The following is a 16,325-nucleotide window of genomic DNA, read 5'->3' on the forward strand; positions in this document are numbered from 1 at the left end:
AAACGTAGCGAAGCAGTCTGGAATCTGTATCCCAGGCTAAAGATAGTTGAGGGCTGAAAAGAAATAGAGACAGAAAACAGGCCTAATACACATTTAATAATCCTATTGCCGTTGCACATCAGATGATGGGAACAGACCTTTGATTGAAGGGGTCACTTCTGAAGTAGCGCTCTGCGTCTTTATACTGATAGCATTAGAGTCTAAACTCTTCACGAAAGAGAGTGTAGGCGCTAGAGTCCTCGTGAGATAGCTGATTTAGAGCTCACCTCAAATTAGCACCCAAATACAATGGTGATACTTGTACTTAATGGTGATGATCTTGAAATTCACATTCAAATTGAACAAAACAAAAATACACCTAACTAACACTTAAAACGAGATAAGACAAGACTGATGGTCATTTATTGTCCATTCCAAATACCATGTGAAATTCAAGCCTCTCCCTGTCATTGGCTGAAACACAGGAAGGTATGTTTAGAAAGAGGGGGAGAGAGAAATCTGAGCCCACAACACTTAACTGGGTAATAACTCAACATAGTTAATTCCCTTAAAATAATGTATTCATTATATTCAATATTCTCCCACTGTAACTTAGATAGTCACAGTCTCAGTGAATTTTACAAATATAACAGCAAACTTACACAGTAGGACACGTAATAACCGCTTGTTTAAAGACGGGGTGCCGTGATTTTCTGTGATTTTTTTCCCCCCCTAAAACATAATGATCAGGTATTATGGTTATACTAGGAGGAAGATTCTTTTCAAAAAAAGTGTACAGATTTTGTTAATTGTTAAAATTATGTTTTTATGTGGACACGCCTCCAGTTCATTAAGTATACTTGGTTCTCACCTTAGCACCTCCTCCACCACCTTAGCACCACCCACCTGTCCTAGTCCATCCTCCTCCTCATGCCCACACCTGTTGTGTTATGATAATGAGGGGGAGGGTATGTTTTTACTATGTCACTAATTATGGCATTATATTCAGTTTGCATCTGGTCCATTTTTTTGTCCTGTCCTGTCCTGTTTTGTCCTGTTGCTGTTTTGTCCTGTTTGTCCTGTTGCCACAAACCGTACAGGTAAAGGGCTCTCCTGTGTTATGACCCCTATATGTAGTTTTCTGTGTGGTGTTGCCCTGTGTATGTTTTCTTCCCTCATTGGTGTGTTTATGAATGAGTGGTGAGGAGTGAGTGATTTGACTACCAGCTGGTGTGAATGGTGAGAGTGGTGGCTGAGTATGATTGGCTAACTACCAGGTAGAACTAGCTGGTGATTGGCTCCTGTGGACTCTAAAGATGGCTGCCTCCAGGTCCACAGATGTCTTCCTCCTTGCCAGCCTTCAACCACACCTCTCATTTGTGTCTCTGTGTTTGCCAGTGTTCAGCCTTGCTAATGTAGGGGTGGGTGGTCCTTGTTTTAATGTTACTAGTTTTATGGGTTTCTTTAGAGTAGGTAAGATCTATGTATTGTTAAAGGTAAGCTTAGGTTATTCTTTCTTGATGCATATATTATGTCCAGGGACCCACCCTGAGGTAACTTGCCTATGTCTGTTCAAAATGGACAGCAAAATCACACATACACATATGTGTGTATATATGTGTGTGTGTGTGTGTGTGTGTGTGTGTGTGTGTGTGTGTGTGTGTGTGAGATATATATATATATATATATAATTTAATCTGGTGTTGACTGGTTGTGTTTGGGGACTGGGAAGGAGGGAGTCCACTTTTTTTGTTGCGACTTAAGCTCCCCTAGGCCGGGTCGTAACGCCCTGTATGAGTCCTCATGTGTGATTTTAGGTGACTCCTTTGAGCATAGCCTTTACCACAAACTGTACATGTGAATGGTTTTTCTCCTGTATGAGTCCTCATGTGTGTTTTTAGATGACTCCTTTGATCCCAGCCTTTACCACAAACTATACATGTGAATGGTTTTTCTCCTGTATGAGTCCTCATGTGTGATTTTAGGTGATACCTGTGACCATAGCCTTTACCACAAACTGTACAAGTGAATGGCTTTTCCCCTGAATGAAGTATCATATGTCTATCTAGACCATTCTTTTTATTAAAGCCTTTGCCACAAACTGTACAAGTTAAGGGCTTTTCCCCTGTATGAGTCTTCATGTGGTGTTTTAAATTACTTATGTCATTGAAGCCTTTGCCACAAACTGTGCAAGTAAAGGACTTTTCTCCTGTATGAATCACTGTGTGCCTTTTCAAATGTCCCTTTACCTTAAATATTTTTCCACACAGTGTACAACTAAAGTGTTTCTTCCCTGTGTGAGGTTGTTTTGATGATTCCAAATCCTGGGAGTCCTCCCAATTATCACTGTCTCCAGTGATAGATTCAGAACAGTGTGAAGAGAGGACCTGGTCATCACTAGTTGGTTGTGATGGTCCACAGTCCTCCACATTAGCTTGTGTTTTCATGTGTTCATTTGAGGTGCTGGCTACAGGCTCTGTCTCTCCGTTTTCATCATCATCATCATCATCATCATCATCATCATCATCATCATCATCATCATCATCATCACCTTCCACTGCTAGCAATGTCAACATTGACCCATCAGCCTCCTCTGGTCTTTGAAGTAGCTCCTCCTGTCCCTCTTTAATCTGTGGAGCCTCTGGTTCTTCCTGGACCAGACTGGACCTCCTCTCCTGCTGTTCAGGTGAAACCTGCTCTTTACACACAGGGAGGTGCAAGAAGTCTAGTCAAAAGATAAAATGAGAGAAGACAATTGAATGTTTGAATTAGAGGAAATACCGCTTGGGTTTCTTTTTTCTTTTGTTTTATACTGTGAAAGTTGGAGGAACTTACGGTTTGGAAATTGAGCATTTATTTCTATAATTCTATAAGCATTCGTTAAAATCATTGGCTGCAACCAATCTAATTTACCAATGACATTTCCACCAGGGTGGTGGAAATTGAACACTGTCTCAGTTTTGTACTGTAATGTTTGAATCTTTTTATACAACCGTCTATCATAATACATGATCGGAACTTTATTTACTCAACTTCCATACTTCTCAAGTTCATACACCGCTGAGACACAACTGGGATTAATTTACCGGGCCGGTAGGCTACACAAGTCATCAAGTTCATACACTGCTGAGACACTACTGGGATTCATTTGCCGGGCCGGTAGGCTACGCAGTTAATCATTTCATGTCTGAAAACATTTGAGTAAAACTGTAAAACTATCAGAAAGTGGAACCTAGCGTCGATCGCTGGAGATTCTGTAACCCACAAGCTAAGGAGTATTTTTTTTTCAAATGTACACCAATCCTACTCCCGCATTGACTACTTTTTCGTTGATGGCTCCCTCATTCCTAAAGTTTTTTCCTCTCAGTACGACCCAATTGTTATTTCGGACCATGCTCCTCTAAGTGTGGACATCCAACTCTTAGACCAAAATCGCTCTCCATCACCATGGAGATTTAACCCTCTGTTGCTTTCTGACGATGCTTTTAATACTTTCATCTCCTCATCAATCGACGACTTTATGGTTACTAATCAAAAAGACTCCACCTCCCCCTCACTGATATGGGAGACACTCAAAGCTTATCTGCGTGGCCAAATGATATCTTACTCCGCCTTCCTAAACAAAAATCGCAAGGCTAAGTTTCAAGAACTGTCAAGAAAAATCCAGGATCTCGACCTTTAAAACACAATAAATCCCACTCTGACTCTGCAGAAACAGCGGATTGATTTGCAGGCAAAAGTCGATCACACTGCTACGGCAGACGCGGAACGCCTCTTATTAAAGTCACATTCAAACTATTACGAACACAGCGATAAACCGAGCAGACTACTAGCCCACCAATTGAAACAACAAGCCTCCTCCCGATCGATTCCCACCATTAAGGATTCTACTGGTAACCTTATCTCCGACCCAAACACCATTAACTCGATTTTCAAGACCTATTACACCTCACTTTACGAATCAGAATCACCGTCAGACACCACAGATCAGATGTCTAACTTCCTTGGGAGTCCAATCATTCCCATCGACCCTATTGCTGCTGACCACCTTGACACTCCTTTAACTTTGGTAGAAATGATATCCTGTGCTTCCTACCGACCTCTGTCCTTACTGAACGTAGATGTAAAAATCTTGGCCAAAGCCTTAGCAACCCGCTTTGAAACGATCCTTCCGACCATCATATCGGAGGAGCAGAACAGTTTTATTAAGGGACGGCAATTGTTCTTTAATGTCTGCACGCTCTTTAATGCCATATACTCTGAACATTCCTCAACAGCAGAAGTAGTCATCTCTCTCGATGCAGAGAAGGCCTTCGACCGTGTCGAATGGGAATATCTTTTTGCAGTGCTCCACAAATTTTGACTTAGAGACAGATTTATATCCTATATCAAGCTTCTGTATACTGTACCTCTCCCCAAGCTAGCGTTCTTACCAATGACACCTACTCTGACTACTTCACACTATCTCGCGGTTATATACATATCAGAGCCACTTACTAACATCCCGCCGATCCCGTCTCTGCTGGACAAATTCAGCTCCTTTTCAGGCTACAAAATAAATGTTCTTAAAAGTGAATGTTATCCCATAAACCCGCTCTGTTACTCACACAATCAAGTTAATTAAGCTCAGTCCGTCAGGGTTTAGGTACTTGGGGATCAACACAACCCGAACCTTAACCTCTCTCACACTGCCAACTATGCCCCTTTACTCACCTAACTCAAAGCAGACTTACAGAGGTGGAAGTCATTGCCCTTATCACTGATAGGCAGAATCAACATGGTCAAAATCTTGCCCAGATGTATTTTTCTGTTCCAGTGTATCCCTTTGTTTCTCCCCTAACATTTTTTTTAAATCTGTGGATCAAATCATTACTAACTTCTTGTGGAATGGGAAGACACCCAGAGTGAGGAAATCCCTATTGCAAAAATTCAAATTTAATTGTTGTTTTACCCAATGTTATGCTCTATTAATGGTCAGCTCTTATTGGCTTTATTCCCCAGAGACTCTATAGTGCAGGCTGGAGGGGCTGCCAAGCTCCTCACCTTCCCCTATGGCTCTCTTCTCCTCCACATTACCAATAAACCCCTCCAAAATCACACCCAACCCTGTTATACGCTCCACGCTTAAGATTTGGTACCAATTCAGGCGCCATTTTAAATTTGATTCGCCCTCCTCTTTGATTCCCTTAGCGAAGAACCACTTATTTCCCCCATCCCTTGAATGTTACTTATATTGCTTGGCAGAATAAAGGAATCAAATGTTTCAGAGATCTCTTTAAAGGTGGTACGTATTATAGTTTTGCAGATTTATCCTCAGATTTCAACTAGGCCACATCGCATCTGTTCCGCTACTTTCAAATCCGACACTGTGTCTCCTCCCCTTTTCCCTCTTATCCTTTTTCCCCTCCCATTCAGAAATGGGAAGACCTTTTGACACTGAAACCCAACCAGATATCCCTCTATCTAACATATGAGAAACTAATGTCCTTTGACTACCAACCGGCTGTCAAGGTTCGAGCGGCTTGGGAGCAGGAACTCGGTTTAGCCTTTACTAACCAGTGCTGGAATGAAGCCTTAAACAGAATAAGATCAAGTATTCCCTGTGCAAGACTAGAACTCATACAGTACAAAGTACTTCACATAATGCACTATTCTAGATCCTGTCTATCTGAGATATACCCATCTATCACAGACCAATGTGAAAGATGTCATGCTTCCCCATGCAATCTGAGCCACATGTTTTTTCTTTGTCCTATACTTAACAAATTCTGGAGTGAATATTTTGCCATCCTGTCAAAGGTTCTTGGCTTTGAAATACAGATAAATCCTCTCATAGCAATATTTGGGGTCTCAAGTGTCCTCCTCCAGGCAAATTCTACACAACTAGACATAATAGCCTTTACATCTCTCCTGGCAAGATGGCGCATTTTACTGCAATGGAAATCCTCCAAGGCCCCATCCATCTCTATGTGGCTAAAGGACGTCATGTTTTTTCTTAACTCTCTCAGTGCCAAGCCACGAGTTATCCCGAGTTTTTTCTGAATGCCCTCAGTGCCAGAACGAAAAATCCCGAGTTAAAAAAAAATAATAATCGCCAATTATTTTTTTTTAATCTGTGGATCAAATCATTACTAACTTTTTGTGGAATGGGAAGACACCCAGAGTGAGGAAATCCCTATTGCAACAATTCAAATGTAATGGTGGCCTTGTTTTACCCAATTTTATGCTCTATTACTGGTCAGCTCTTATTGGCTTTATTCCCCAGAGACTATATGGTGCAGGCTGGAGGGGCTGCCAAGCTCCTCACCTTCCCCTATGGCTCTCCTCTCCTCCACATTACCAATAAACCCCTCCAAAATCACACCCAACCCTGTTATACGCTCCACGCTTAAGATTTGGTTCCAATTCAGGCGCCATTTTAAATTTGATTCGCACTCCTCTTTGATTCCCTTAGCGAAGAACCACTTATTTCCCCCATCCCTTGAAGATGTTACTACTTATATTGCCTGGCAGAATAAAGGAATCAAATGTTTCAGAGATCTCTTTAAAGGTGGTACATTTTATAGTTTTGCAGATTTATCCTCAGATTTCAACTAGGCCACATCGCATCTGTTCCGCTAAAAAAAAATGTTTTGTAAAAGAATGTTCAGAACCCAAGATATCGTGATCCGAAGATTTGCTGCTCCATTCACTCCTTGTTTAACTTATAACTGAAAAAGGCTGTATCTCGCTTCCTAAGCACTTTTTTTTTACTTAAAAAAAGAAGAAAAAAAAATGCTGGCACAGTATGAACATATTTTTTTATTTCATTGGCACTGAGAGAGTTAAGCTGGAAAAGATTTGTTTTTCTGTTAACGGCACCCCGCTAAATTTGCCCATAAGTGGAAGCCTTTTATTAACTATTTCAATTCCTTACAAACATTACCTTCTGACCGAATCCCCCCCTCCTCTCCCACCCCTTCATACCTTGTCTTTTTTAATATAATTTTATTTCTCTCCTTTCCACTCATTATTTCCTTGTATTTTATTTTATTGTATTACTATAATTTTATTTTTTTGTATTATTACCCTTACTCATTTGTTCTGTTTTATTGTACTTCAATAGTTTTACTAACATTTTAAGTTTAAACACTCATACCATGCAAATGTTCTATTACTATTATTACTTCTCCATGCAGATACAGGCTTTATGAAAAAAAATCAAGGGTTAGGTTCAAAGAACCTATCACTGATCTGCAGCTACTCAGTCAGGGGTATAAACTGAATGTTTGATGATTTAATGTCCTTGAGCTTCATGGGATTACAGCCACATACTACTAAGGAGGTGTTTGTTCAGCCTCTTCTTAAAGGCATGAATACTACTTGATGTAATGTCTCCAACAACCGCAGGGGGAAGGCTGTTCCATGTTGTGATAGCAGAGTGGAGAAAGCTCTTATCAAGGCATTTGGTGTTTGACTTGAGGATGGTCAGAGCGTGGCTTGGTAGTACCCTCCGGGTGATACGACCTGGGATGTGAGCTTGGGGTAGCAGTGCTTTGAGATCCAGCTGGGAGTGTGCATCTTATAAAGAACAGTTGTTGCTGCAACTGTTCGACCATGACTCAGCTTACTGATGGCATATTGCTGTAGGGTAAGGTCCTCATCCACCCGATGATTTTTAGAGCCTTTTTTTGGATGATGTCTAGCTGCCTCAGAGTGGTCTGAGAGGCATTCATCCAGGCTAGGCAGGAGTACTCCATAATACTCCTGACCTGGGTCTTATAGATGTTGGCTCTGCCTTTAGCATCAAGCTTGTTGGCCAGCTTACGTAGTGCTCCAAGACGTTGTCCAGCACGTTTAGAGATGTTGGACAGATGGCTAATCCACATCAGTTTACGGTCTATGCAAAGACCCAGAATCTCCATCTGCTCGCTGAGTTTGATTTTAGTGGTCCCAAAGAAGAGATCTGGGCGAGATGGGTTCCTCTTTCTGGACAGGATTATAGCCTTGCACTTGCTGGGCTCGAAAGTGACCTTCCAGGCGGCAGCCCACTTTCGGATGTTTTCCAGGTCTTTGTTTAGGGACGCAACCACCTCAGGCCCATTTGATGATGTTACAGGTGCGAAAATTAAGGGGGAAAAAAGGAATACAACTGTATCTATGTACCCGTAACTATGTACTCACAATTTTCCCTAATAAAAATATATATAAAAAGAACCTAAAATATGGGTCACTCTGCAATACCTATCAGTAAAACTGTAAAACTATCAGAAAGTGGAACCTAGGTAAAATATGGGTCACTCTGCAATAGGGTTACCAACCGTACCGTAAACTACGGAATCGTTCCTTATTTGGAAACTAAAAGACGTGTTCCGTATTGAACTGTTACGGGACGCACTGCATTCCGTATTTTGAATTGTGGAATGACAGCACGATTTTTGAGCGGTGTAACCGCTCCTATAAGTGGGTTTAGGACCCATCCGTGGTGAAAGTTTTTCTTTCCGTCATTTGTCTTTCGCTGTGACGCCATGCTGTGGAAAACACGCCCATAGGCTAAGCTCTGCAGGACGTGCTGCGATTGGCTAGCGAGACACATGATGAAATTAACTTCAAACTTCGCAGACGCGCTGTGATTGGCTAGCGAGACGCAAGATGAAATTAATAATAATGTAAAAAATTTAAGCACGTCACTTCGCAGGACGTGCTGTGATTGGCTACCGAGATGCATGATGAAATTAATAACTCATAAATAGCACCGCTCACTTCACACTGGGTGTGATTTTTATATGAGCAGTGATGTTGCTAGGTTTTCAACGTAATGGGTCCTGGGACCCAAGGGTGGTCTTTTAGATGGGACATTTTATGAGTCCCACAAAAATTCACACCGTACGTGGTGTCCGGTGCTTGGACCCGTTCGGTGCCCCCCGGGACGGTTTTGTCAATGGGGGGGGGGGGGGGGGGTGTTGTTCAGTGCTTCTCAAGACCGATACCGATAACCGATAATACAAATATATATATATATATACATATATTAAAAAATCATAAATATATTTTTTCAAATGTATATGAATCTGTAGTATTAGCACACCTTATGGTAAGAAATACTAGAAGTGGGCAAAGGTGGATTTAACATAGCTTTGAACAATAGAATACATTTAATCATAGAACCTTTTAATCATTATTATTATTTTATTTTGTATTATTTATGAATGTAGAATTTCTTTTTACTATTTATTGTGTAGCAATAAAAGACTGAAAACACTGGCTTACAGGGGAATTATTGGCAACTAAAGAAATAGGAATTCAAGAAATAATGAAGACAAATACTGACAATGCCTATGAACATTGGCTTGCAGTTATTGCACATAGCCAAAATGCAATAATATTATTAGGCTTGTCATTGAGAAAGGAAAATAAAGTTGTCTTTTTGAGGAGAAGTGGAACCTTATAAGTCACTTTAAGTTTAGCATGAGGGAGAGGGTCTATCCTATTCAGGGAATTACGTGATATGATATCTCTAGGGTACAGAAAACATTCAGTTGGCTATTAAACATACACAAGACAGACGATAGACAACCGGTTACTAACAGCTGCCATTAATTAGTGCTTTTGATTGCCTTTGTGGTCAAATCAGGGTCAAATGCATAGTAGGCTCAACGAGCCATCGTTAACCTGCTAATGTTACACAGCTGATTGGCAACATGCGTTAAACGCATCCACCACATTACACTCTGTTCTCCAAGCAAGTTGGAGAACACTCTAAAATCGTGTATTTTACTGATGACAATAGCAACAAAGGTTAGTAGTAGACCTGTATGTATGATGATCAGTTATTATTCCAGACAGTGGTCTATCCAAGACGTTTTAACACGTTTGAGACCAGGTCTCAACCAGCTCCTCATGCCGTCTCTCTCTCTGTGTAGTGTAGCCTAAAACAGAGTGTGTGTGTGTGTGTGTGTGTGGGGAGGGGCTGTGGTGCTGCTGCTGCTGCTACAACTTGTGCGAGAGTCTCTCAACGGTGTCTAACCGAGTTATACTTCTCCAGTACAACGGTGTCTAACCGAGAGTTATACTTCTCCACACAACGGTGTCTAACCGAGAGTTATACTTCTCCACACAACGGTGTCTAACCGAGAGAGTCCATGCAGATCACAGCTGACAAATATTATATATTATCGGAGCTATTATTAATGTTATCGGTTTTATCGGGATGACGCCATAATTCCTGATATTGGACCGATAATTATCGGGCCGATACTTTCGTGCACTACTAATTTTAACGCAAATTATTTTTATATTTTTCTCTGTTGTTGGTGACAATTCTAGTGCGTCCCATGGACGCCACGACGGTGTCATGAATGTGTCCTTTCACAATATTGTGCGTCAGCGACGCAGGCCTATGAGCATCTCTGTATGAGAGAGAGTATTTCACACACACACACACACACACACACACACACACACACACACACACACACACACACACACACACACACACACACACACACACACACACACACACACACACACACACACACACACACACACACACACACACACACACACACACACACACACACACACACACACACACACACACCGAGAGGGGGCAGGCAGCAGCAGCGCAGCTATGGGATCAAAGAGCAGGACAGTAGAAATCTGGCATCTGGAAATACGCTAGGCTCAGCTCATTGGTCGGTACTCATGACAGGACCAATGAGAAGCAGTTTTTGGGTTGCTAAGATACACTACTTCATGGTGATTGGCTCTGCTGCGTATAAGCGTCTCCTATCCTTCCCATTGAAAACCACAACAACACAATGAAACATGGATGACAGCGAGAAATCTACCGGCTCAGAGTTAATTCCACCAAAGAAAAAACAAAAGAGAAAACAGAAGTACAGAATTGAGTGGGAGAAAGACTGTGTGGCTAGAAGGTTTGAGGGAAGACGTGTACATGGGGAATTGTACCGTCTGCCGAAGAACCTTCTCGATTAGTTTAGCATTCATGACGTTAAACAACATGCAGGTGACAAACACAAGAGAAGTGAGAAGCAGAGGAGAAGCCAGGAAGCCCAGACACAATTCCTTGTTCACCAAGCGACTCCAGTGGCTAACATGGTATGTAAAATAAGCACAAAGTGGGGTTAGCTTGCGAACGCCTCCCTGGGGCCCTCATTGAGAAACACTAAGATAGGGTGACCAAAGGATGCCAAAATTAAATATACAGGTGAATTGCAGCAATTTCAAGCGACTGGGAACATGGTTTTATATTACTGAAACATAGATGAGGAGATCGTCCTACAACAGAACAGAATTAAAGAAAGATTGAGAGAGCATGAAACTTACTGGTTTCCAGGAGGTCTTCAGGTTCCTGATTAATAGAAACAATCCCGGCTGGTTCTGGAGAACGCATCTTCACCTGAAGGCTGGACTCCACACACTGGTCTGGAATGAAGGAATTGAATAAGGACATTGATGTAACATGGCTTGTTGATGAAGGTTGCGTGATGTAACATGGCTTGTTGATGAAGGTTGCGTGTAAAACAGAGGTAACAGAGGGTGTAAAGAAGTGTGTTTCACTCTTAACTCCAGTTGAGCTGTATTTGGGTAAAGTGATGATAATATAATGTATTTGGGTAAAGTGATGATAATATAAGGACACATTCAAGTATCTGACAATGCATAAAGTCACCATACCAACTTTGATGAGGCAGTATTGTTCTAAAAACATGTTTTTTTTTTCATTTCCGGAAAAGTTAATATTTTAGACATTTCTGCCATTTCTGGTTTCTGCCCGATAGCAGAGATATCCGGTCTAGATACGGAAACAGCTGTTTGTGTTCATGTGTGTGTGGGTGGAAATGATCGGATACAGTTAGGCGGGATCTAAACCCGGACTGAGATGGACCAGCTTGGGAAGGATGAATGAAAGGTTGAAGGATGAATACATGTGCACATCGTCTTGGCTCTGTTTAAACTGTGCGCATAATGCTTTATCTTAAATTTAATCCAGTTCCAATTTTGTCTGCTCATTTATTTGTGCCAATCACTTCCAATTTCACTTGTTTAATCCGTATCCTGACCTGAAAATGTAGGTCAGAGTCAATATGGTTTAATCCTATAATGCCATAAAAACAGCGTGAAATTCCTTTTTGTTACTAGCGTGGTAGTTCCTGGACAAACAGGAAATCGGTGCATTTTTTTTTTTTTCGTTTACTGGCCGGATGACGTAACTTTCGCGGGAAAGATGCCCCACTCCACTTTCAATAGAAAATATGTTTATAAAAGGCTTTCCGGGGTGAAATTCATGGAATGGGTGTTGTGAAACATTTGCCACTCACAAATTATATACAATTTAACTTTTTTTTTTTCTTTTTTTTTTTAAGTTACCTAGTATTACTTTAAAAACAAACAATAAAATCTTAAAATCAATTCGGAAGAGGACAGGGAGCCAATGGAGCAAGGCCAAGACTGGAGTGGTATGGTCTCGCTTCTTTTTTCCAACTGATATACTGTTATGTATGACTGTGTCATTTCTTGATTTTTATCTGTTTACTTTTGCGTATGACACTGTGGTGCTTCAAAGTATACATTATGCTCTAGCAGTAAAGTTGTGAATGCAGCAATGCATTCCACCTAGCCTGGAAATCAGACAAATTGCCAGTGATATTAGCCATGCCAGGCCAGGCGCGTACCGTCATTGGGGCCAACGAGGCCATGGCCCGGTCTGTAAACCCAAGCTTGTCCCTGTGTAGGGGCAAGATCCGCCAGGGGAAAAAAAACTAAAAATCAACATTAGCAGCCCCTCACCCTATTCTGTTGTAGCCGACCACAGAAAGTCACCTTTGTTTTCAAATGGGGCTCATTTGCATTCGGCCGAATTGTTAATGAGTGGCCATTAAAAAAACTGTTTAGCCGTCAAACCGGTTTCCTTCCAGGTAGCCTATACAGTATAACAAGGGCCCCGAAATAGCTTCACATTTCATTATTGTTGCGAGTAGCAAAAAGGAAACCTCGGCCGTCCTTCTATCCATTGCGCAGAGACGGCCACCTCTCTCCATTCAGAAATGGAATAGAAGAAGAATCGTCGGCCTGAAACACCCTCGCCCAGGTCTAAACCGACGGCCTCGGTCCGCGAAAAAAAATGGGGCCGTGTGTTTTGGGACGAGCGTTTCGTTTTCCACCCGGAATGGCTCCGTAATTCTCAATAGACTTATCAGCCGTTGTAGCACGAACCCCCCCCCCCCCCCCGTTTCTGGCCCGGTCAACGTTAGAATCCACCAAACGCCACTGTGCCAGGCTACATTCCACCCTCGTTGAGAAACACTAACATTGGGTAGCCTCGATCCAAGCCTCACTCATCTGCGAAGAGAAGAGCCTGGTCACGACCTAAAGCAGCGAGTGTCTAGGAAGTCCTGAGTGGACAGGATTTCCGTTTCCCCCGGAAATGATATTCTTTGACAACACTCGTTTCATTCACGGAGAATGTTAACAGATTTGTAAAGCATCAACGTCATTTCCTTGGGCGGTACTTCCGCCAAATTCAACCATTTCCGGTTGTCAACTTCCTAGACAACCAACATCCCAGGTCTTGCCCAGCGTGAACATTGGGTGACCACAGGATGCTAAAATTAAACATACAGGTGAATTGCAGGCATTTTAAGGGAGTGGGAACAGGGTTTTATATTGCTGAAACATAGATGAGGGGATAGTCCTGCAACAGAACAGAACAGAATCAAAGAAAGGAGCAGAGAGCATGAAGCTTCCGTGACGCACGTGGAACTGCAGACCGCATTAAATAACCCCCAAACCCCTGCAAAACCAGATGACTCCATTTGGACTGGAAATGTAATGCTTATCTGTGCATGTCATGAGATCAGAGCTCACACCCAACGCTATTTGTTAACTTATCTAAAATAGGTTGCAAATTATTTCATTAGGATTTAGGTTAGAATTAGCCACAGTTTTTTTGTCACCCCCAGCGAGGCGGACCATCCGGCCCACTTGGTGAGAACAGACAACAGCCCTTATTAAGTTAGGAAGTAGTTAGGCAAAAAACAGGTCCTCCTAGGTCGTGCCAGCCTTGTAGATCTCCTATTTTCATTGCATTTTTTATGTTTTGATTTCTTTTATTTTTTTATTTATGAATTAAATTATTTTGAGAAATCTTGGATAATGTTTTTTTATTGATGAAGATTTTAGATTTTTGGGTGGGACATCTTTTGAAATAATAATATAGTAATATATTTTTGAAGGAAAAGGGAAAAAAAGGGATATTTTCTCGTGACCCATAAAAATGTGTCCATGACCCAAAAATGGGACCCAACCCACTGTTTGGGAAACAGTGATCTAACCCAGTGGTTCTCAACCCTTTCAGGCTGCGACCCTCCAAAATAATCATATTTGAACTGGGGACCCCTCACCCTGATAAGCACTTGAAATGTAGGAGTTGATGCATTACGTTTGGTTTGACTCTATTGTGAAAATAGCAGATCTTCAAGCTCACAACGCCTCGCAAGGTTTATAGTTTCCCGTTTCACTCATAATACAATTTCTCTTACATAACAGACACATGTGCCAGATAATCCCCTACAACAAAACACCAAGAGAGTAAAAAGAAGAAAAAAAACGTTTCAGTCATTCAGTCCGACTTCACTGTGGCCTATAGTAGCCTTTTCATAAATGATATTTGTACTTAGGCTGTCGTGAAAGTTTATAATATTTAGAGACATTTAAAGTGTCAAATACAAAAGTAGTAGTAGTAGTTGTGAATCAACACACAGCCGTCAGCCGTCTGTGCCTTGACTTCTGTGCGCTGACGCGTGATTTGGGAAGGCAAACCCTGACTCCGACTGTCTCCACTGGCTGAATCACGCCTGCTTGAATGGTACTGTACTGTACATACGCGAGCCTTGTTGTATGTTATTCCATGTAGTAAGTGACAGGACACTGTTACTAAAAAAACACAATATAAAAGACAGCTTTTGTGCATTTGTGCAGGAGAGGCACATGCCTCTTCTCACATGCCCTATTTTCCTGTACAGTTTGCGGTATGTACCGTTCTAATTTTTGGCGGAATAGTCAAGTACAGTACTTGCTACTCACGTGAGCTATATGACAATACAGACTACTGAGACTAGGCATTTAGTGATGAGAATTATCAATATCGCATCCATGATCGATCCATCTGCAGGCTGGCAGACGGCTGTTGTTACTTAATCCATTGAAATAAAGAAAATAAAAAGTTTTCTGCTGAGGAAACAGCAATGATATCAACCAATTCCAGAATAATCATTATCTCAATATATTCTATATATCATCTATATTCTATATCATTATCACAGGGATCCGGGGGTTTACAGAGCTGCTCCTGCAGTCTAACCCCCTCGCCTGCAAGTCGCTGGGAAAACGCTGTTCGCACCAAAGACCAGCTAGGCTTTGTTTGTGGTTAGTACAGTCTATGGTAGATACAGCTATACGTAGATAGGCTGGTGTTGAATGTTAAGTAACCATGTGTTTACCAACCTGCAGTGTTAGGATGGATGTCCATATCAACATCAATGTCCAGCAGTTTGTCTTGTCTCTCCAGCAGAGTTTCTAGAGTCTCTATCTCTCTCTGGAAGAGGTTGCACATGAACTCTGTAGCCGCACTGAGGCGCTCGTTGACAACACCCGATATCTCCTCTCTCACCGACGTCATGTGCTCATTTATCGACAGCCGTAGAGAATCTATTTGACACAGTTTACCTCGTTTTTGAGACATTTTTCACCACGCTGTTTGTTGCTCACCGCGTGATACTGAAATGCAACTGAAGGAACAACGCGCATTTACTTCCGGGTCAACGTGCTTCAAGCATGCGCAATAAAGGAACCAGTTGATGTTGCATAAATGCCTTTCGCCCCCTAGTGGAGGAGGTGTGTAACTTTCACTGAATAATGATGGATTAGCCTAATCCTTAGCCTCCATTTGCCAATACTGTGTGCATTTGATGTCAGATTGTTGGTTGTTTTTCCAAACCTGTTGGTTATTGATGTCATTGAATTGAATTGTATTTCCTGTCTTATTTTTGTACTGTTATTGATATTATTTTCTGTTTATACCACACCCAAATGTGTGTTGTGCCTATGTACCTGTTTGGACTTCAGTAAAGTTTGATTGCACTTAAAGTCCTGCCTCTTTGTCCTGACCGACACCCCATACTGGTGAAACCACCGAAGTCAGCTATAGTTCAGTACAAGCAGTTTAGGAGTGTAGAGTTAGGCATCACAAATTGGCCAAAATATGACTTGGGCAATTATGAGGCTAACGCAATGTAGTATTATTATTATTATTATTATTATTACCCTTATTATTATTATTATTA

General features: G+C 41.6%; 1 protein-coding gene across 1 annotated transcript; it reads right to left on the bottom strand.

The window, feature by feature from the left end:
- Nucleotides 1–397: 397 nt before the first annotated feature.
- LOC308084538 (uncharacterized protein) lies at nucleotides 398–15,694 on the bottom strand (the record flags this gene model as incomplete). The annotated part of the gene is made up of 4 exons (XM_080427205.1): nucleotides 15,487–15,694; nucleotides 11,308–11,406; nucleotides 1,835–2,704; nucleotides 398–453 (listed from the first exon to the last, which is right to left on the bottom strand). Exons 1-4 carry the CDS (start codon nucleotides 15,659–15,661, stop codon nucleotides 398–400), a joined length of 1,200 nt encoding a protein of 399 aa, XP_080283331.1. The 5' UTR covers nucleotides 15,662–15,694.
- Between the last annotated feature and the right edge of the window lie 631 nt (nucleotides 15,695–16,325).

This window comes from Gymnoscopelus braueri, assembly GCF_963280865.1.
Source record: "Gymnoscopelus braueri genome assembly, chromosome: 4".
Taxonomy (NCBI): Eukaryota; Metazoa; Chordata; class Actinopteri; order Myctophiformes; family Myctophidae; genus Gymnoscopelus; species Gymnoscopelus braueri.